A 21,730-nucleotide genomic window follows, 5' to 3' on the forward strand; every position below is an offset into this window, starting at 1 on the left:
GCGATCGCTGCAAAAAGTGCAGCCTTACTTAATGTCCACCCTACTGTTACTCATTTATATTAAGGTGTAAACATCTAGTTGTTAGTGGTATGGCGAATAACCTTCAGTAAAAGTAATAAATCACACAGCAATAGTACATTCATGTAGTTGTAAAAAGCATGATAATATATTAAGTAATCCAAAGTATTCAGAATACGTTACTCTCCATGAGTAACATAACGGAATACGTTACAAAATACATTTTGGGGCATGTAATCTGTAATCTGTAGTGGAATACATTTTAAAAGTTGCATTTTTAAGTCCAGCAACTTCTTCCATCAGTTCCCAGATCTGTCCCAACATTTGAGATGTGTTCTGACATCAAATTTAAAATTAGCTAATATTTTTCTTAATATGGTGCATTTTCTCAGTTATAACATTTAATGTTTTCAGTTTCTGTTTTGAATAAATAGGTTTTCTATATGTGAATAAAAACGGGTTCATTAGTTTTGAAAATCCTTGCATTCTGATTTATTTACATTTTACAGCATCCCAACTTTTTTGGAATTAGGGTTTTTTAAGGCATATCAAATTAATCAAAAAACAGTATATCTTTACAGTCATGATTCAGAGTCTTGATGTCTGACTGTGATGCATTCTAACCGTAACCTTGGACCTCAGTGTTTGGCTGGTATAGTGTTGAATATTACGAGGTTAAGTCCTGCAAGTTGTGTTAGGTGTGCCTTTCTTCCAGGACATCCCCATCTTTACTGTCACAAGTTAGGTTTGTTTCAGGAATCCTCCACCTCAGTCATCTGGCTGTAAGACTTCGCTATTGTTATTGCCCCACAGCCAACAAGCTGGTTAAGAAAACTAATTGTTCCCTCAGTAAGGGCATCTTTGGGTGGCTATTTGGATTTTTTGGCTAGGTTTTATTAAGTGTATATCCAGCCAACGGTTACATTTTTTTCTGTCAGGGTTTTGTGAGTTGAATAAACTAAAACCACTGTGGTTTATAACCTGATCATATCAAAGAATTACCTGCATACTGCACTAAGAAGCAGGGTTAGTGGCTATTACACACTGAAGTGCTGCTTCCGCTCCTGATTGACCCTGTTTGTCCATTAGCCTGTGGTTAATAGCTAGAAGACGGGCTCACCTGGGCACCTAGGGCTAAGCAGAAGTGAGAAGTGAAATGAGGCTCCTAGTTTATGTATTTATTACTTCTAGACTGGACTACTGCTATTCTTTATTATCGGGATGATCTAAAAGCTTTAAAATTTAGATTGTCTTCTCTTTATTTGCTTCCTGGTAAATTTAGACTCAAATTTTAAATCCTTCTTGTCACATACAGGTCCCTGAGGTATCAGGGCCTGCTGACTGTGCTTCACATGAGGCTGAAAACTAAAGGAGACAGAGCTTTTGCAACAGTGACCTCCAGACTTTGGAACTTTCTCCTTCTGAGCTTGAGATCTGTGGATCTTGTGGTCTCTTTCATAAAAACACCCAAAAAGTCATCTTTTTTCACTTGCGTTTTGTTAACTTTTGTTTTTATCTTGTAGCATTTTAGTGTGAAACACTTAGAGATGCTTATCTTGAAATGTGCTATACAAATAAAACTTTACTTGCTCTCAACCATGTTATGTATTCACCATTAGTTAAAACAGTGGTATAGCTAAGAGAGCCACTGTTGTGAAACAGAAAATGCAGATTTTAAGCTTGACGCAACTCACTGAGATATGACTATCACGTTGTAGTACACATCTGTTTTTGTACTCAATCATGTTATTGACTCAAGTGGTAAAACAAGTTTGTTTCCACTATTAGGGAGAACAGTTTTCTTACACATTTTGCAATGTAATGGGCTTTGTTGGTTATTGAACTACTTAATTCCGATTTCTTTGTATAGCACCAAATCATAACAACAGCTCCCTTAAGACACTTTATATTACATGGTAAAGACCCTACAATAACAGAGAGGAAACCCCAACAATCAAATGACCTAATGACAAAGGCCTTAAGAACATCACCTTCACTAAAGCTGTTTCTGTGTTGTGATGAGTTCTTAAATCTGACTGAAATTCTTCAAATAAGCCATTTCTCTACAGATCATCAGTTAACACTTTTACAACTACTCTTTTCAGATTTTTTTTAGATAAAAGGAAGGCTGGAGATTGGCCTATAATAATAATAATAATAATAATAATAATAATAATGGATTGGATTTATATAGCGCTTTTCAAGGCACCTAAAGTGCTATAATTAGCTAAGATAGCTGTGTCAAGTGATAGCTTTTTAAGTAATGGTTTATTTACTGTTATCTTAAAGGCCTAGCTCCCTTTTATGTACATAATCATCATCGTAAGCAGACAGTGGCTCTAATTCTACATAAAAGTTGTCCCAACAAAATCCTGATATAACAAGGCCTACCCATTGACTTAGGGGCCAACTCAGACATGGGTGTTTGCTTACCTTCCTATTTGCATGTCTCCAGTTTTCTAGACTCCAGAATCAGAAATAAGGGGGGGGGCCTCACTTTGAAATATATCTATTTACGCTCTTCATTCCCTTAGACAGTTATCTATTTTTATGATTTAAGAGATGGAAGAATCAGCAGTGTTGGTTTTATATTTAGAGGTAAGTTCCCTTGTTTGATCATTTAGACTTTGCTGAAACAGTACACTCAGTACACTGTGCTCCCCACATTTGGGAAAAGGTAAGTCAGAAATATGAAAAGTAGTCCGGTGCACTGTGCAATGCCTTAAAAGCTTGCAGGAGGAGTCATCTGGAATTATAGGCTGATTTAAACAGCAGGAATGTCTTGAAGACATAAAGACCTGGATGGCCGCTAACTTTCTGCTTCTTAATTCAGATAAAACTGAGGTCATTGTACTCGGCGCTGAAAAGCTTAGAAATATGGTATCTAACCAGATTTTTACTCTGGATGGCGTTACCTTGGCCTCCAGTAACACTGTGAGGAACCTTGGAGTCATTTTTAACCAGGATATGTCCTTCAATGCACATATTAAACAAATATGTAAGACCGCGTTCTTCCATTTGCGCAACATCTCTAAAATGAGAAATATCCTGTCTCAGAGTGACGCTGAAAAACTAGTTCATGCATTTATTACTTCCAGGCTGGACTACTGTAATTCATTATTATCAGGAAGTCCTAAAAACTCCCTGAAAGCCTTCAGTTAATCCAAAATGCTGCAGCAAGAGTACTGACAGGGACTAGAAAGAGAGAGCAGATTTCTCCTGTTTTGGCTTCCCTTCACTGGCTCCTGTTAAATCCAGAATTCAAAATCCTGCTCCTCACATACAAGGTCTTAAATAATCAGGCCCCATCTTATCTTAATGACCTTGTAGTACCATATCACCCTATTAGAGCACTTCGCTCTCACACTGCAGGCCTACTTGTTGTTCCTAGAGTATTTAAAAGTAGAATGGGAGGCAGAGCCTTCAGTTTTCAGGCCCCTCTTCCGTGGAACCAGCTTCCAGTTTGGATTCAGGAGACAGACACTATCTCTACTTTTAAGATTAGGCTTCAAACTTTCCTTTTTGCTAAAGCATATAGTTAGGGCTGGATCAGGTGACCCTGAATCCTCCCTTAGTTATGCTAAGTGCTAAAGCGCCTTGTGGCGACTGATGTTGTGATTTGGCGCTATATAAATAAAATTAAAATTGAATTGAATCAGAAATCCTTACAAACCTAGTGTAAGTCACTGCTTGGTTCTTTGTTAATTTTAGCTTTGGCCCAATTCAAAGTTCTTTCTCTAAACTCACAACACAGACTTGGAATAATTTAAAGCATAATCTTTAAACAAATGAGCAAAGATGAATACTTTATATTTTTCCAGCTCAAAACTGAAGGACTCTGGATGTGGCATGGAGGGTTTTCGAGGTGTACTAGATGCAAATGGAGGTTTCCATTAGTAAGTGGGAGCAGTTGCTGTTGTTGGGGAAGCAAGTGCTTGGGTTACTGTTGGTGCATTGGCTCATACCTGTAATTTGTTTCTGTGAAGGTTCTCAGTCATCCAGGTCATTGTAGTCAAAGGAGCTTGCAAAGAAACTTAAAGAAGTCCAGACGCTTTTCTTTGCAAGCTCCTTTGACCTGTAATTTGTCAAATTTGCTGCTGATTATTTTGTTGCAATTCTATGAGTTGTCTTAAGGCCTGTTCATGGCTTCCCAGCATGATTTCTTACTGGGAGAGGGTCTTGTGTACAGTATCTACTGTCGCCTCAATTCATAGCAACCAGATAATTCAGTCAAGGTTGCCTAAATGCACTCAAATGCAGGACATATCTAGAAGTTTACTGCACTTTAATTCTTGTTAAAGTTTTTGCAGCCGAGTTCAGAAATATTACCTTGGAATACTAATAGGCATGTATGGAACTGAAAGTCTTTGTAGAGAGGTTTCAGGTTCAATGAGCAGGTAGGTAAACCATTGAAACTGTGAGTAGGCAAGTGAGGGTACTTAAAGATATCTGTTGTGCATCCAGAGGGTGCAGAATAGACCCCACTAAAAGAATATCAGGAGGATTCTGATTACTTTTCTGTCTTTTCACAGAATAGTGACAGGGTATTTTTTTCCAGCAAGTGGAATGAAAGTGGGCAAGACAGGTAGGGAGGCAGGGCTTGGCCATGATTTTCATAAAGTCCCTGAACAGAGGAGAAGAGAGGTACATATAAGGCAGAATCAATAAATAAGCAAACTGTTAGTAGAATGGTTGTGAAGTGAAGTCATCCAACTTCACTGCTTCTACTCTATGGGGCTTCACTGTTACACCTGTGTCCCTGTCATTCACACACATGTATTCTGTCTTACTTCTCTGACTTCATTCCTCTTCTGTCCAGCACACAGCTCCACATTTTCGGCTCTCTTTCACCTGCTCTCTACTCCCGTTACAGATCACAATGTCATCTGTAAAAATTATAGACGGTGAAGTGGCTGACTTTATCTTTCAATGTGTCCATCACCACTGAAAACAAGAAGAGGCTCAGAGCAGATCCCTGATCGAATCCCATCCGCAGCTTGAACTCACTCCTACAGCACACCTCACCATCATCTTGTCTTCAACATATACATTCTGTACTACCCTCACATACTTCTGCCACTTCCTCAAGATCAGAACTGATCGTTGATGCAATTTTCTCTTTCTTGACAGCCATACTGCTGCTCGCTGATCATCAACAGCTCTTTCCCATTGCTTCATGCTGTGGTTTATCAGCGCTCTCTCCCTGTAGGTAAAAGGTTCACTGCCCTCTCTCCTAGACATCTTGCCTTCATCATGCCTTCACTCACTTCCTCTTTTTGATTTCCAAAGTCATCCTAGCTGCATTCTTCCGTGATACAACAAACATTGCAATCTCCTATCTCTTACAAATTTTAGCATTGGTATAAGTTTTAGTCCATCTGCAGACACCTTCCTCCACACTTATACTTAACCCTTATGACCTCCCTCTTCTTGAAATATTTGTTCACCACAGCCTGTGCATCCTTTTCAAAAATCCAGTAATCATCTGTAGTGTGGGCATGTACATGTACCGTCTTATTAACACACTCTCTTCATTTGTTCACATTACCATCTCTATCCTGCACATCCCTTTCAGCTCTGCCTAGCTAACTTATAAGTCCTTTTAAGCTTGCCTCATATACAATTCACTATATATATATTTTTTTTTTTTTGCTTTTGCCACCTCGCTTTGTTGTATGCCTACCTTCATAATACTCCTGTCTACTTTGTTCATCTCCTACTTTTTTTTTGCTAGCCTCTTGCTTTGAATACTTTCCTGTACTTCTTGATTCCATAATCAAATCTCCATATCTTCTTTCCTCTGTTCAGGGGATACACCACGCACTGAAACATGCTGAAGATATTTTTTTCAAAAGTTTCAAAATCAAAAGCAATCAAATCAAAAGTTTTTGGATTTTTCATTTCCCCAAAAAATACATTAAAAAATAACACAATTCATTGTGCTACAAACTGAACTAAGAGGACAGAAACAAAGTATTAATTCTGTCGTGCTAGTATTGATGTAATATGAATGTCAGGGTTGTTATCAATACTATCTATATTTGGATAGCTCCCCACAGGAGTTGGGGAGCTTCCACACCGGAAGTAGCATATGCTAACGTGCACATAGTCTATAGCAGACCCTGTCACTCAGTTTTTGCACTTGTGCTTGCTCGCAATGTGTTGCTTGTGCTCTCAACATTTCTGCCTGTGCCGCTCAACTCTTTCTGTACACCGTTATATTTGTGCCACAAAACCAGCCAATCACAGACTTGGATGCAAAATCTGATTGGCTGTTTTGGTCTCCAAGCAGCTCGAAATGACGAAATGCAATATCCCAGAATCCATTTCGTCCAAAACTCAAACAAGGCAGTGGCGGAGGAACACAGAGTGGTAGCGTTTGAAATACTACTCTTTCTGGGTCACAAAATAAACTTTTAAGATATTTTCATGCGAGAATGGTGCTGTGTAAACTTCAAATATCTGCTCGATTTATCAAGACATCACATATTTGCATAAGTGCTCTAACGTTTTCAGAGATGCCTGTTACCCACCAGCTGACCGCATAGCTGGACTGGCCGTTGGGCATACTGGACATTTGCCCGGTGGGCCGATGGTGATTTTTAATTTTTATGTTTGTTTGTCTTTGTAACGGTATAAACAATGAAAGGTGGTGGATTAGCCAGTTGGTCATGATCAACTCTGGGCTGGACCAATTACAATACATCCGTATTGAGGGGGAAAGGAACGCAATTCGTCCCGGACTTCAGCTACAATGAAAAAGACACAAAGCTGGAGTTATTCTGTCTTTGGTGCACAGCTGCCTCTTCTTCTCTCATTTTCTCCCCACCCTCTCCTGTTGCTACTTCAATCATGAAACTGATCAATGATCAGCTGATCGTCTCTTGTTTGTTTATCACCCACTTTGCGCCAGAAAGAGGAAATCAGCGGATGTCGTGCTAAACAACAGCAGCACGTTCAAGCTTGATAAGCTGTTGTTAGAATTTATTTAATATTACTTTCTAGTATCAGCTGATGTTTGCTGGAGCCACAGCTGTAAAAGCTGCTGGCCATGATATCGGTTTGGATATGTGGTGAGAGGGAAACATGAAGGTGATACAAATCATACATATATACCAACAAGACAGTGTACATCACTGTCACAACAGCGTTTGTTTTAGTTCAAAGGCTTTATAGTTTTTCCTATAATACCTGGTGGTGTAGTTGGTGATTTTTTGTCAGTTCAGCCTTATATATTATGTTTAACCACCACCAGGTCAGCTGGTGGGTAACAGGAATCTCCAAAAACGTTAGAGCACTTATGCAAATATGTGATGTCTTGATAAATCGAGCAAATATTTTAAGTTTACACAGCACCATTCTCGCATGAAAATATCTTAAAAGTTTATTTTGTGACCCAGAAAGAGTAATATTTCAAACGCTGCCACTCTGTCTTCCTCCGCCACTGGTTTGAGTTTTGGACAAATGGATTCTGGGATATTGCATTTTGTCATTTCGAGCTGCTTGGAGACCAAAACAGCCAATCAGATTTTTCTTTTTGCATCCAAGTCTGTGATTGGCTGGTTTTGTGGCACAAATATAACGGTGTACAGAAAGAGTTGAGGGGCAAGCAACACATTGCGAGCAAGCACAAGTGCAAAAACTGAGCGACAGGGGCTGCTATTGTGTGTGTGTATGGATAATAGCAAACACTGAAATACATTTTTTGCATGCAGCAATGGATTTTGTTCACTCAAATTTTGCTTTTCTTCGCTCAAAATAAATTTCTCCTCAAAATGCAACACTTGCACCTGCATTTTTTTTTTTACGTGCGCTCAGAATAGTGGCACAAAAATAACGCCATAAGAATGTTGCTGAGGCACACTGTTTATTACGATCACAGCCTGCTGTCTTTAACAGCCTCACTATCTTTCTTGACTTGTTTGTGCGTGGATTCCTCCCACACGTGTGGGCATCACCATCAATACCAAGCTGGTATAAGACGTAGTTTTGTTTTGAATTGTGGCTTCTCTTTGTCGTTGTTTCACAGAACAACATCATGCTGTGGCGATAGTCAAATTGGCCAGCAGATGTCACTGTGGAGATGGCTTTCACATTCTTTCAAAGCCCGACACGGATGTTCCGAGCGTTTCAGTGTTTTAGGAAGCGTCACAAATGCAGATTGTAAAACACAAGATAATCATTTTGGCTGAGATGAAAACTATAAACTTACTGAAACCTAAAACTTAAACAGCACACTAAGGCTAGAAAACACTGGCACAGGGAGCCACTGGGGGAAAGGCAAGAGGAGACAGGGACTATGTAGACACAAAAGAGGGGTAATCAGGGGAAATGGAGACCGCTGGGAGAACAAGACAGGTGAGCAAAATCACAGGGGAAGTATTAGAGACAATAGATCATCTAAATAAAACAGACGCACACTCAAACAAAAGAAAAACAGAAACAAACTTGTTTTATTTATTGATTTGTTTGGCAATTAAAGCTACAACACTGTTTCTTTAGCATTAGATATACTGACCATGAGATAATTTCCAAGAAAAAAAGTTAAAATGTTAATTTTATTTACTCGTTACCTGTTAAATTTAAAGTTTACTCTTTTTGGATCACTTTTTTCTCACTAAAAAAACATGTCCTCCCAAGTAGTAGTCCGCGATTTAACACGCTTTGTATTTTTGTTTACTTATTTATTTGTAATTTTAGTGTTTTATTTCTGAGTTCGTTAAAATATAAATTTTTAAAAATGCCACCTGGACAGTCCTGTGACAAAACCATGACGTCAGCGTTGCCAGCGTGGAACGAAGGCACGTCGTACGTCAGGTCCAGGAAGTAAACTCTCCGGTTCAGTCTGCAGGAAACTAAAAGAAGTCGGAGCAGTAAATACGTGTCCAATTCAACATTTCAGCACGCAGCCCTCCAGACCGGACACTGCGGCGTGACATAGCTACAGATTTTCTGCATCCGTTTGTGCGGGGTGCACAGCCGGCCAGCCTGTCAGCTGAGTAGTGAAGGTAAGTGAAAGAGAGGAGAGAGAGAGCTCGGTCCGTGCTGTGTGTGACGGACCGAGCGGGGTGGGCGCGCTTGCTCGTGTGTGTCTGTGTCCTGCAAGCTCCGCGTGCCGGCGCGGACGCACTGCTCCTATGCGCTGTCCTCTCGCCGTCTGCTGCGTGGAACCTCTACCAAACCTGTATTTCTAAGGGGACCTATGGAGCAGCCCTCGCCATAATGTACACTAAGGTGGTATGGCAGCTGGTGACACTGCTTTGCTGTCAGGCCAGGAAGGGACAGCAGCCTGACGTGACATCTACGAAACTCCTCCCCCAACAGGACAGCAGCAGTGCGCCTGTCAGAGCATAGATTTGGAGCAGATAGTAAACTTTTTTCTATTTGAAGCTACACTATGTTCTAATACAGTAATAACACTGTAGCAGGCTAAAATAGGCCATTGTATTATTATAAAATAAAACTGTTATACAAGTCAAAACTTAATTCAAACACAATGCAAAAGTGTGTACAGCAAATATTGATTTGATTTAGGGCTTTCTATGCTTCTATGTTTATTGATAATTAATCGTTTTTGTGATTATTTTTTTCTTTTTAATTGAACACAATAATGTAATAATGCACAATATTCAAACATTATCTTGTTTTCGTATACTGTATGAAATTCCCTTTGTGGAGCATTTCCTCATATACGCGTGTGATTTCAGTAGCTGTGTTTTCGTGGTACAATGCATCTGGCAGGGTCTCTCGTGAAAAATTGATTCAGGGTGAGTGGATGACGTGTGATTGTGCCTCTTTACCTCACTATCTTCACCTGTGGCCACTAGCCATGACCAAAAGAATGACATCATGGATAAAAGTGGTATAAATGAGCTTTCTCCAAAAGGGACTGTCTGGCTCTCTTCAGATAAGTGAAGAGAGATCAGAAAACCACCTGCTGCATCTTAATCACGGCTGAGGTAGTTTGGCCATCTGAATGTGATGCATCCTGGCTGACTGCTAAGTGAGGTGTTTCAGACGTGTCTGACTGGGAGGAGATGACTTAATAGATGGTATATTTCTCTTTGGTATTTAGGTCACAATTAGCAGTTTTATATATATACTGGTAATATATTTGAAAAATATGACATTAGTAACATATTATTGTTGGTGTTTGATGTGGGCACACCTCCATCTGCATCTCTGCAGTAATGTTTCAAACATTAGGCACATAAAAGTGTGTTAAATGTTTTTGTGCAGCAGCTGTGCAGAGTAAACACAGTGAAGTTCAGATAGTCCACACACATTTGAATGCTCTACTGTATTTTACCAATGAAATGTAAGCCTGTCAAGTACATAACCTCAGAGTTACAGTGAACAGCTGCCAAATATTCAGTAACTCTCTGGTTAGTCTGTCATGGAATAAAAGGGAATGGGCCTCACCTCGTCATTGATCTGTTTGTCAGTCAGTTGTGCAATGACTGACAATGTCCAATGAGAAACTGTGTATAAACGTGGCTGTAATTGCTAAACATTTAATGCAGTACTTTTTAAGAAAAACCTATTAAATGAAAGCTGAAAGTCTGTGCTTCAAACATATTTTCACTTTGTGAAAGTCTTTTTCTCAAATCTTACAGTCCTCACTATACCCCTGTGGTTTTTATTGTGTTACAGAGACAAGATGAATTTGCATGTAATGATGTGTATACAGTACATTGGATTGTAACCCCCATATTATTCATTTATTATGTATGTACTGTATAACAATACATATCTCTTATTTACAAGTGTAGTGAAGTGGCTGCTGGTTTAATTAGAGAAGCTATTACAATATGTTACTGTGAGCTATCGGGCAGCATTTTTCAGTGTTTCTTAATATTTAATAGAATTAAATAGTAATCAAGAAGGTAATGACAAGATTAATTAAGAATCACAGTAGCTATTTGTTGCATTTGTAATCACTGTAATGCTGCACTTGTGGAATCTGAAGTATTTTATGTCTTCTGTCAGAGACATGAAAATGAAAATGAAACCCAGGAATACATGTGTAATTTCTGTCATTACTATCAGCTGTGAGATAGTATGTAAATAATATAAATGTGTTAGGATATTTTTGAACTTTATAAAAGCTTCCACTGTGGTTTACATTACACTACACTACTGGTAGTGCTATCACATGACTGGAACAATCCCCATCCCAGTCCTTTCATGTTTCTTTTCAGACTTTTAAATTTGAACCCAATTTCTTTTAGTAGAATAGATCATTTATCCATTTCCCTATGACATAAAGTAGTTCTTTATATTTTGCTTAGACGCAGCGATTTATTGAAACGTGTAAACACAAAAGGACAGCATTTATTTGTTAACACACTGAGCAGGCAAACGCTCTTGTCCTTTGGTAGTTTTCAGGAATAGTTTTCTTGGTTTCTTGATTCTAAAACTATACAAGTTATAGCTATAGAAGTGCCAGTCCATCTGTTTGACAACATTCATAACACCACTGAAACCTCCACCATGTTGTACAGACTGCAGAAAATCAGTGTGCTTGAATGTACATGTGCACGTTCAGTGAATGAAATTTGTCACACAAGTGAAATTGAAACAGTAATGATGATTATAAAATGTCAGTGTTTTTAAATCTCTTCCAGCGAGCACTCGCATATCAACGAATATGGTGGACTCCACGTTGGATCAAGTGGGAAAAAATCTGAGTGAAGCCATGAGGTTCCTGGGAGAGGAACAGAGGTAAGAGTTCATCACACTGCAGCTATAAAATAATATCAGCAAACTACCAAGCAATTATCTTGAGTTAGGGATTGTGACCTCACCAATGCAATGCATTATGGGACCGCAACATACAAGTCTGAGTTATTGGAATATAGAGAGGTTTGAAAGTTTAATTGTGGACATTGGAAACTCATCATAATGTTGAGCTGCTGGGCTGTAAAATGATAACTGCACTTACACAAACCTGCTGCTGCACTAAAACGTGTTTGTATTGACATTTAATGCTATAATAAAAAGATATAAAACTACTTCATATCTGAATGGCCTTTATTTTTAAGATACAGAGTACAGTCAACTGCAGGGCAGAATATTACAACACTGAAAGCGAAGTAACACTTTGCAAAATCTGTTTGTTTATTTAGAGAGCCGGAGGCAGCAACAGAGAGACAGCATTTCAGCAGAAGCTGCATCCCTGGACCCCTTCAGGGAGAGTAAGGCACAAGCACAAACACACACGCGCGCGCGCACGCACGCACGCACGCACGCACGCACGCACGCACGCACGCACGCACGCACGCACGCACTTACATGACAAAAACACATACACTCATATTCACATACAGGCAGGTCAGGTTGAAGATTATTGTTTTCTTGGCAGTTGTGATATACAGAAGTAAATTCTAATTGTCTTGTTAATGTGGGAGAAAGAACATGGAATCCTCTTTTTTCACAATACTGTGTCTGTTAAGAATTCACAGTGCTTCACTTGTTCCACATTTTATCGTGTTACCCTTATGAGATGTATGTATTAAAATGTAGTAATGTAAACCTCTACACATAATGACAATGTGAAAAAAATTGCTTGAAATTGTTGCAAATTTCTTAAAAATAAAAAAACAACATATAAATATTCACCGCCTTTGCCATTGAGTCCACCTGTTATAAATTCAGTTAACTGGACATGATTTGGAAACGCTCACCCCTGTCAGTATAAGGTCCCATATCAGAGCACAAATTGAACCATAAAGTCCAGTGAGTTGTGTGAGGACCTCTAAGACAGGATTGTATCAAAGCACAGATCTGGGAAAGGCTACAGAAAAGTTCTGCAGTATTAAAGGCCCTAATGAGCACAGTGGCCACCATGATGAAGGAGTTTGGAGCCAGCAGGACTCTTCCTACAGCTGGACCTCTGACAGAGCTCCAGCATTGCTCTGTAGAGAAAAGAGAACCTTCCAGGAGGCTAGCCATTTCTGTTGCCAGTCAGGTCTGTATGGTAGGGGGGGCAGATGGAACCCAAGCCTCAGTAAAATACACATGACAGCCTGACTGGAGGAAACCAGGCACTGCTCGACACTTTGCCAAAACCATCCCTGCAGTGAAGTATGGTGGTGGCAGCATCATGCTGTGGGGATTTTTTTGTAGGCAGCAGGAACGATGCAGGAATGTACAGAGACATCTTTTGTGTGGGGAAAACATGCAATCCATTTTAGAGAAAGGCTGTAGCACGGTTAAATGTGAAACAAATCAAGCACTGGGAATACTTTCCAGATGCACTCCATTTATCAGTGTTGAGTCTGTGTGGATTAGAGAAAAAAATAAATTTAAACTTGTGCATCCTCATTTAAATTTTATTTTTTTTGAAGTCACTGAACTGATACCAGCAATACCAGTGAATCAGCACTAGAAACGAGAGATGGAAGAATATTTTCTGAATAGGCAAAGATAAGTCCTACTTCTCAACAAGTTTCAAAGTGAATATAAAGGGAGGGATAGAGAGAAGCTGACAGGGAATGCTTTGTTGTTGGACTTTTAGATTTAGTTCCACTCACTTCAGTACATTATAGTACATTTGATATGAACTGTGAGAACTGTTCCTCATGTCTCCTGTGCAGTGGTCAGGATGTTGCCACTGTACTGCGCCTGGTTCATAACCTTATTCATGAAGAGGAGGATGAAGAAGATAAACCCAGTCAGAAGTAAGTCAGTTTTATTTACATACCGCCATTTCACAATAATAGTCCGCACAAGGCTAATCAGAAAAGGCTCATCAGAAAGTGCTGTGTTCAGCAGGATGCAGAATGTGGGTGAACACGGTCAGATGGCATTGCTGGGTCACAGCCTGGCAGCCTACATCTCAATGATGGACAAAGAACAACTGCGAAAGCTGACCACTCGGATCCAGTCTGACACCACCCTGTGGCTCTGCAGGCTCTTCAGGTATGACCCTGCAGCTGTGTGTCTGTGGAAATCACCATCATGCACATGCCATATGACATCTTGTCTTAATTATTAAAAGATTTCTGAAAATGAGGTCTACAAACATGCTAACTTGGTGACTTCTTCAGACTGATAATAACAGGACCAATTCCTTTTCACTACAGACTTCAGGAATTATTTACAGAAGAATAAGAAGTATTGTTTGAATTGATATTGTTTCTACAAAGCAAGTTTTGATTTTGCAAGGCCTGATGAGGAGGGCACCAGGAGCACCTCTACATTATGTTTTGGAGGCCACCTTTCCAGCTCCCTTCTTCATGCAAATGAGTTTGCTATTTTTTTAAATAAAATCTTAAAAATATGCCAATATAGAACAGAGTCCTAATATACTGCCGTTATATTTAGCATCTAATTTTTAACAGTTCTTCACTCGTCTCCATCCGGTCAACCCTCCCTGCACTCCCTGCTTCACCTCTCTTGTGCACTGTCTATTGCTTCGGTTGGTTATCCACAGGTATTTAAACTCATCCAGCTTCACTCTTATACCTGTCTCCCTCTCATTCACACGCATATATTTGTCTTGCTTCTATTGACTTTATCTCTACCATTCCACGCTCTCTTATACATCTGCGAACACCGCAGAGACTCCGGCCTGACCTCAAGTGTTAACCTATCCATCACCAGTGAAAGCAAGAAGGGGCTCAGAACTGATTGTTGATGTAATCCCACTCGCATCTTGAACCCATCTGTAACACTAGACATCTCACCACTGTGTTGCTGTTAGTGATGGGTCGTTCGCGAACGAAATGGCTCTTAGAGCCGGCTCTTTGAAGTGAACGACGCGAGCCGGCTCCTTATTGGGAGCCGTGAGGTGTTTTTTTTTTTTTTCTTTCTCTCACCCTCTCTCTCGCCCTTTTTTCCGCTAAACTCCGCATGCGCGGCCTGTACTTTGCGCTGGGCAGAGGGGGGAGGGGCGTTAGTTACACTCACAGTAGCACAGGAACAGAGCCAGAGAGAAAGAGAGCCAGGGACAACAACGTCACATTAGAAAGGTATAGTAATCATCCACTATTTTCAGTTGCAGATGATAAAGGATTCAGAAATCATGCAGGCCCATATGACAGAGAAGGTGCATCTTCTTTTTGTTTTAATATTTTAATTTATATTTAATTGTGTTGTGGTTTGCAGTGTTGTTTCACGTTAAATTTGTTTAAAAGGAAAAAGCTGAAAATTTAAATAGTTAAAAGTTTAAAATGTAAATAGTTGTTTTTTGTATTATATGATTTATTTATTACATTTTATGAGGAGTGAATAAATAAAGTATATTTATGGTGGACCTTAGAGACAAAGCACGTACAAACTCCAAAACATGTAAAAACTCAGAAGCACGTAAAAACTCCAAAACACGTAAAAACTCAGAAGCACGTACAAACTCCAAAACACGTACAAAAGACAACAGAAGTGCTCCAGGTTTCTAGGGCGCAGTGTTGAGCTTTTGTTACCTAGTGGCTACACAAGCCAGGAAGTATCAACAACCGGATTTGGTGTGTGGTAGTAACAGGTAAATGAACTTTTTTTAAAATTATTTGAATAAATATGAGTGCTTGTCTATAAATACACAAACAATACACACATGTTTTCAATTGTGTAATTTAAGTGATCTGGGTAGCTCTGTTTTGGAAGTTCAGTAAACGCTAGAAATGTGTTTTGGAGTTTGTACGTGCTTTTTGGAGTTTGTATATGCTTTAGAGTTTGTACGTGCTTTGTCTCTAGGGGCCATATATAAACATATATAAATAAAACCACTTTTTTTACATTAGTAATTCCTTTTCTGCATAATTTTATATTATTGTTAATGATTAAATAATTAAAGCAACAAAACAACCTGAAGAGCCGGTTCGGAGCCGAAAGAGCCGGCTCTTTTTAGTGAGCCGAGCCGAAAGAGCCGGATCTCTAAAAAGAGCCGGAAATCCCATCACTAGTTGCTGTCCTCATTTCATGTCCTGTACCGGCCTCATATATACGTCTCTGCCACTACTGACTTCCTCATGTACTGCCACAGTTGCTCTCTTGGCACCCTATCATATGCTTTCTCTAGATCTACAACAGCACATTGCAGCTCTTTATCACCTTTTCTATATTTCTCAATGAACACTCTCAAAGTGTTCTCATCCTAACCTGGCTTTATCAAGTCTTTCTCATAGCGTCATAAATGGCCTGTATTTGTATAGCGCTTTACTTAGTCCCTAAGGAGCCCAAAGCGCTTTACACTACATTCAGTCATCCACACATTCACACACTGGTGATGGCAAGCTACATTGTAGCCACAGCTGCCCTGGGGCGCACTGACAGAGGCGAGGCTGCCGGACACTGGCGCCACCCGGCCCTCTAACCACCACCAGTAGGCAACAGGTGAAGTGTCTTGCCCAAGGACACAACGACCAAGACTGTTGGAGCCGGGGCTCGAACCAGCAACCTTCAGATTACAAGACGAGCTGCCAACTCTTGAGCCACGATCGCCCCATAATATGTCATAATATGGCTCGTCAGCTTTATCCCTCTGTAACTGCTACAGCTCTGCCCATCACCATTGTCCTTGGACGATGAGATACGTTACTGTCATTATGCAAGATTGTACAATGAAATACTACTGCTAGTATACTTGTGTTAAACAATCCGGTCAGAAAGTTCACTACCCTCTCTTCTAAACATCTCCAGGCATTGCAAACAACCCTAATTATCCTTTTCACAGTCTGTTGTGAAATTACTATTACTGTAATCCTTTTGCACTGTTCAACCGTCCATGCTGCTCATCTGTTCCTCAGGTATGAGAATGGGTCTACCTGCTTTCATGAGGATGACAGGGATGGCCTTGTAAAAGTGTGCCGGCTCGTTATCAACGCTCGCTATGAAGAATATGCCACTGAGGGTTATGTGGTCCTAAACACCAGGCAGCCAGTCATCTATCAGAGTGCCTCCTGCAGGCCTGGTCTCGGACAGCATCTGTGCAGCCAGGTAAGATGGGTGGGACACACGAGCTTTAAAAAAGGCGTGTGTAAATACTTTATAGGAATACACCTAAAGTCACGGCTTTAGATCCAATCCTACACTACCAACTAATTTTAGAAGTAGAGCACTATTCCCTTAGTTTTGGAGTGATTAATCTTACATTTTTTGTCAATGTATGTAACAATGTGTTTACCTAGCATGATTGCTTTGAGGGGAAAGGCACCAGAGATGACACGGCTTTTATTCTTTGATTCCACTTCTTTTAATCAAACCTGAAATAATAATATTGTAACTTATACACTTCAGACTTTTTCCTTCATTTTTCCTTTGTTTTTGTTTTTTTTGGGGGGGGGGGGGGGGGGGGGGGGTTGAAGGACAGTATTACCATTATATAGGATCTCTTGTACTTCATCCAGTTGAATACAAAATAGATAGTGATTTTCATGCCAGTGTTTGTATCATTAGCTTGGCCTGCCTCTCTCCAGTTTGTGCACAGTGCCATGCAACACCCTCTTTGGATCCCAACACCAAATGGTAGGACAACACAGATTAGAAAAACACATACACCTATCTGTCAAGTAGTTTAGATAAAAACTATGTTGGCTTGGATCCTTTTTGTCATCGTCAGGATGTTGCCCTGTTGGAAAAACTCATCAAAGAGGACATAAATGCAGGGAAGCTTCCTTTGTTGCTGATTGCCAATGCAGGTAAAGGACAGCCACAGTTTATACATTGCACTTTATATATGTCTGTGCTTAATGAGTTAAAGATTATACATTTGATGGTTAAACAGCAATTCAGAATACAGAGAATACTCTGCATTTTGAATATGAACTTCAGTGACTTAATTATATGTTTTTGGTATATTTCCATTCATCCAACCATCCATTCTCTTCCACTTATCCGTTATTTTAATTTTTCAGGTACCCCTGGAGCAGGGCACACAGACAAGTTAGGTCGACTGAAGGAACTGTGTGATCAGTACAACATGTGGCTTCATGTAGAGGGGTGGGTAGCTCCTGTCAACCTCTAAAATAGATTGATTGCAAAAACAAAACAATTTCAAATGGATGTTTAGACTGATTTTATATTCATGCAAAGTACATCTTCGTTGACCCAGCTTCTGTGATATTATGATGGCTTGTAAAATGATACTTGTTTGCTGCCAAGCAGCTGAAAAAAAGAAGCCAATTTGTTTGGATCAATCCGAACACTATCTGTCAGGTTATGTGAGTTATTGTTGAGGCAGCAGTCTAAGCAGATATGCTCAGACCTGACTCTGGGCGTAGACTACCATGACCTGGATGACTGAGAACCTTCACGGACATGTGTGAAACATTTCACATCAATGAGCCGTCCCAGTCATATGTTCAAATCACCCCAACTGCTCCTTGCTGTTCACACTCTAAGCCCCTTCTCAATGGACGAGCTCTTTATCACTAGCCCTTTCTCCAAGGAAGAGCTCAACTACATTTCTGAGAAAACTAATTTCCACTTCTTGTATTTGCAATATCATCATTTCAGTCAATACCCAGAGCTCAAGGACATATCAGAGGGAAGAGAGTCGCTCAATCAGTGAATTGTCATCTTCACTTTCACATTCAGCTCACTCTTCACCATAGTATCAGTACAATTCTGCTGTCTGTCTCTCACTCAACTCCCTCCTTACTCTTGAATAAAGCCCCAGAAACCCAGACAGGGTACTCCATCCTTTTCCAGCTGAGAACCATGGCCTAAGACTTGGAGGTTCTCCAGTCTTTGCCTAGTGAGGCTAACATAACCACGTTATCTGCAAAAAATAGACAGGTGAGTAGAGCAACACTTCCCCCTGATGGTTTGAGGCAGACTGAAAGCCTATATTCGTGGCCTAACCAAACCAAAGTCCTCCCACCCCTGCCTGCTGCCTCTCACCAAAGACAACTTCAAAAGAACAAAATTGAGCTCTTCTTCAGGAGACCGGTTCCAGAAATCTAGCTGTGTATTGACGTGATCCCAATTATGTCTAACTCTCTTGTCTTCATCCATTTTCTTACCTGTACAACTATAGCAAAAGCTTGGTTTGCACTGCTCTTTGCCACTAATTCTTGAAGAAAAAGTGGAGTTTTTTTTTTTTAAATTTACATTGCTGCTGTAATGTTAGCTGATTATGTGTTTTCTTTTTCAGGGTTAATCTGGCGACCCTAGCACTGGGTCAGGTCACCTCTTCTATCATGGTAAACCTATGTTAAAATCTATCCAATATGGGGTTAATCTACAACTGTAAAAAAGAAAGCACACTCCATTGAAATTCAAAGGTTTTACATATCAGGACTTAATAAAAAAATATTTTACCAGATTCCTTACCAGGCTCTATTATTAGAAGATAAAGAAACTGTGTGGAAAAAAAAAAGTACATCGTTGCTTCTATATGAAATAATCTAAGTAGTAGCCTGGTGTTGATAATCAAATGCAGTTGATTAACTGATTATCACCAAGTGTGACCGCCTCTATAAAAGTAGAGGTTTTGGCAGTTTGCATGGCTGGAGCATTTAGATGTGTGTTGCAGTGATCTTAGAGAAGCAATTGTTTCTGCCCATCAGGCCAGGAAGGCCATTTCCAAACAGTTTGAAGTACATAATGCTACAGTGACAATGATTATTCACAAGTGCAAAACATTCGAAAACAGATGCTGATTTTCCCTGTAGTGGATGTTTCCGCAAATTCACATCAAGGTTAGGGTATGTCTGCCAAAAATCAAAAAAACACATCCATAAAACCAGCTACATCTGAGTCTACAGGTTTCAGTTAGCATGAGAACTGCTTAAAGTTACAAGAATTAAGGCGTATTTGAAGAACAAGAATGGCTTGTTTGGAAGGATTCTCAGGAAAAAAGTATTTAGCATCTCACTAAAAAGAACATGATAGTATGGGTTAGGTTTGTAAAACAGCACCTGAACAAATCACAAAACTTCTAGAAGTGCCTTTTGGACAGACGAGACCAAGGTGGAGATGCTTTTTGTCATAATGCACAGAACCACGCTTGGTAAAAGCAAACACAGCACATCTGCACAAATCACCTCCTGCGACCTGCATGAGGGGATTTGTTTTTGTTTTACAGTCATGGTTCCTGGGTACCATGCCTTCTTAGTCAATAATGAACTCCTTTGGATATCAAATTAGTCTAGAGTCAAATGAGAGGACATATGTCTTGACAGCTAAAAGTTGGCCAACTGGTTCTTGCAGTAGGACAGTGACTCACAGGCACAGCAGCAAATTAACAGCAGATGTTTGAAAAAGAAAAAAGTATTTAATGACCTCAATCTTTTTGACTTCCATCCATATCTGACATGGGCTGTGGTCATATGTAAAAAACATTAAAGGAACACACATCAGATTACAATAGGAAGAAATCATGTTGAATATACAGATGTGGCCTGGGTAATGTGTTAGGAATTAAAGAATGTGCATAAGAGTGGTGGACCTTCCAGTTCTTGTGTCCTATGGTAAATGCCAGTTAGGATCCATGTTGCCAGGCAGTGAGCACAGGGCAAATTAGAGGATATTGGGCACTTTACTGTTACCAGTACTACCTTCTATGCCAATCTTTTGGCAATTGGAGGTGTTGGACTACCTGTGGGACCTCCATAGGATCCAGATACCATCTCATGCTGCCAGTAGTGACACTGACCCCAGTGAAATGTAAAACAGTCAGCTTTGGCGGTTGTGTCATTGTCGCCCCTCTAGTTGAAACTGATGACCAACCCCTTTTACTACTTACCAGATATATCCCAAAAGTTTGAATGTCTTGATTCTTCACTGATTAAAAGTGTTCCTTTAATTTGTTTTGAAGATACAGGTGAAAGTTTAGAAACTCAACAGAAATAAGAGCACTTGTTTCTCTCCTTCCTACAGCCTCCAATGTATGAGACATTCTTGTAAGTGGTAATGTAAGTTCTGTGTATCGGTGTTGGTCTTTCATGTCTCTGCAGGCAGCCACCAGAAGTGACAGTATGACACTGACACCAGGTCCGTGGCTAGGACTGCCGGCTGTGACTGCTGTCACCCTCTACAGACATGAAGACCCTGCACTGGTGGGCTGACATCATTTTCAGAGAAACTGAAAGAGTGCATATTGTGATCACTTTTGTGACATCTTTTGGTGATCCAGTGGGGTCTTGGGAATTATGTTTGTGCAACTCCCTCATTGCTCTGCGTCTCTGTACTGTGTCTCCCAGTCTCTGGCAGCAGGTTTAACTTCCAGCCACCCTGTGGAGAAGCTACGGGCACTGCCTCTCTGGCTGTCCCTACAGTACCTTGGTCACAATGGAATTGTTCAGAAGATAAAACATGCTACTACTCTGGTGAGGATTACTAATATAGGAAATATGTCTAGGATATGCACATAGCTACATTTCCTATATAAAATGTCAACGCGTCATCTTAAAGACTGCATTATTGGTTTGTCAAAGAAGAAAACACAGTTACAACCAATGCCCTTTATTTTGCATAGCCATTGTACAGTTTCAGGACCATGGAGGAGCCTGTGATTCAGTATTGAGAGTTTTCTGTCAGTACAGAACGTTATATGTCACAAGATCGGTTCATTGGTTCAATAGACTAACATTAGTTTATGTTAGCTAACTAGTAAAAGAACCAATAATTCGTTTTCATTCCTCCCCATATCAACAACCTCCATGTGTAGAACTCAAAGAAGCCATCATTTTGTGTGCATGATTACACACATGATTGCTTTGTAATGGCTTTGCAATGATGGCTTTGCAATCACTGATTTACTGTCTGC

The 21,730-nt window shown here is 40.0% G+C and overlaps 1 protein-coding gene across 3 annotated transcripts in view; it reads left to right on the plus strand.

Moving 5' to 3' along the window:
• The first annotated feature begins 8,849 nt into the window (after positions 1–8,849).
• pdxdc1 (pyridoxal-dependent decarboxylase domain containing 1) overlaps positions 8,850–21,730 on the plus strand; it is a 45,028-nt gene continuing 32,147 nt past the window's right edge. For 2 of the 3 annotated variants that reach the window (XM_087839566.1, XM_006805018.3), the window contains exons 1-12: positions 8,850–9,026; positions 11,646–11,742; positions 12,147–12,215; positions 13,617–13,700; positions 13,792–13,941; positions 16,767–16,956; positions 17,416–17,484; positions 17,579–17,657; positions 17,874–17,958; positions 19,115–19,163; positions 20,919–21,020; positions 21,165–21,290. In XM_087839566.1, the coding sequence (XP_087695692.1) occupies positions 11,669–11,742; positions 12,147–12,215; positions 13,617–13,700; positions 13,792–13,941; positions 16,767–16,956; positions 17,416–17,484; positions 17,579–17,657; positions 17,874–17,958; positions 19,115–19,163; positions 20,919–21,020; positions 21,165–21,290 (1,077 nt within the window). In that variant the 5' untranslated portion in view covers positions 8,850–9,026; positions 11,646–11,668. The remainder of the gene's footprint in view (positions 9,027–11,645; positions 11,743–12,146; positions 12,216–13,616; positions 13,701–13,791; positions 13,942–16,766; positions 16,957–17,415; positions 17,485–17,578; positions 17,658–17,873; positions 17,959–19,114; positions 19,164–20,918; positions 21,021–21,164; positions 21,291–21,730) is intronic. The other variant, XM_006805019.3, reaches the window with a different exon arrangement.

The sequence above is a fragment of the Neolamprologus brichardi genome, chromosome 4 (assembly GCF_056152115.1).
Source record: "Neolamprologus brichardi isolate AB-2024 chromosome 4, ASM5615211v1, whole genome shotgun sequence".
Lineage (NCBI taxonomy): Eukaryota > Metazoa > Chordata > Actinopteri > Cichliformes > Cichlidae > Neolamprologus > Neolamprologus brichardi.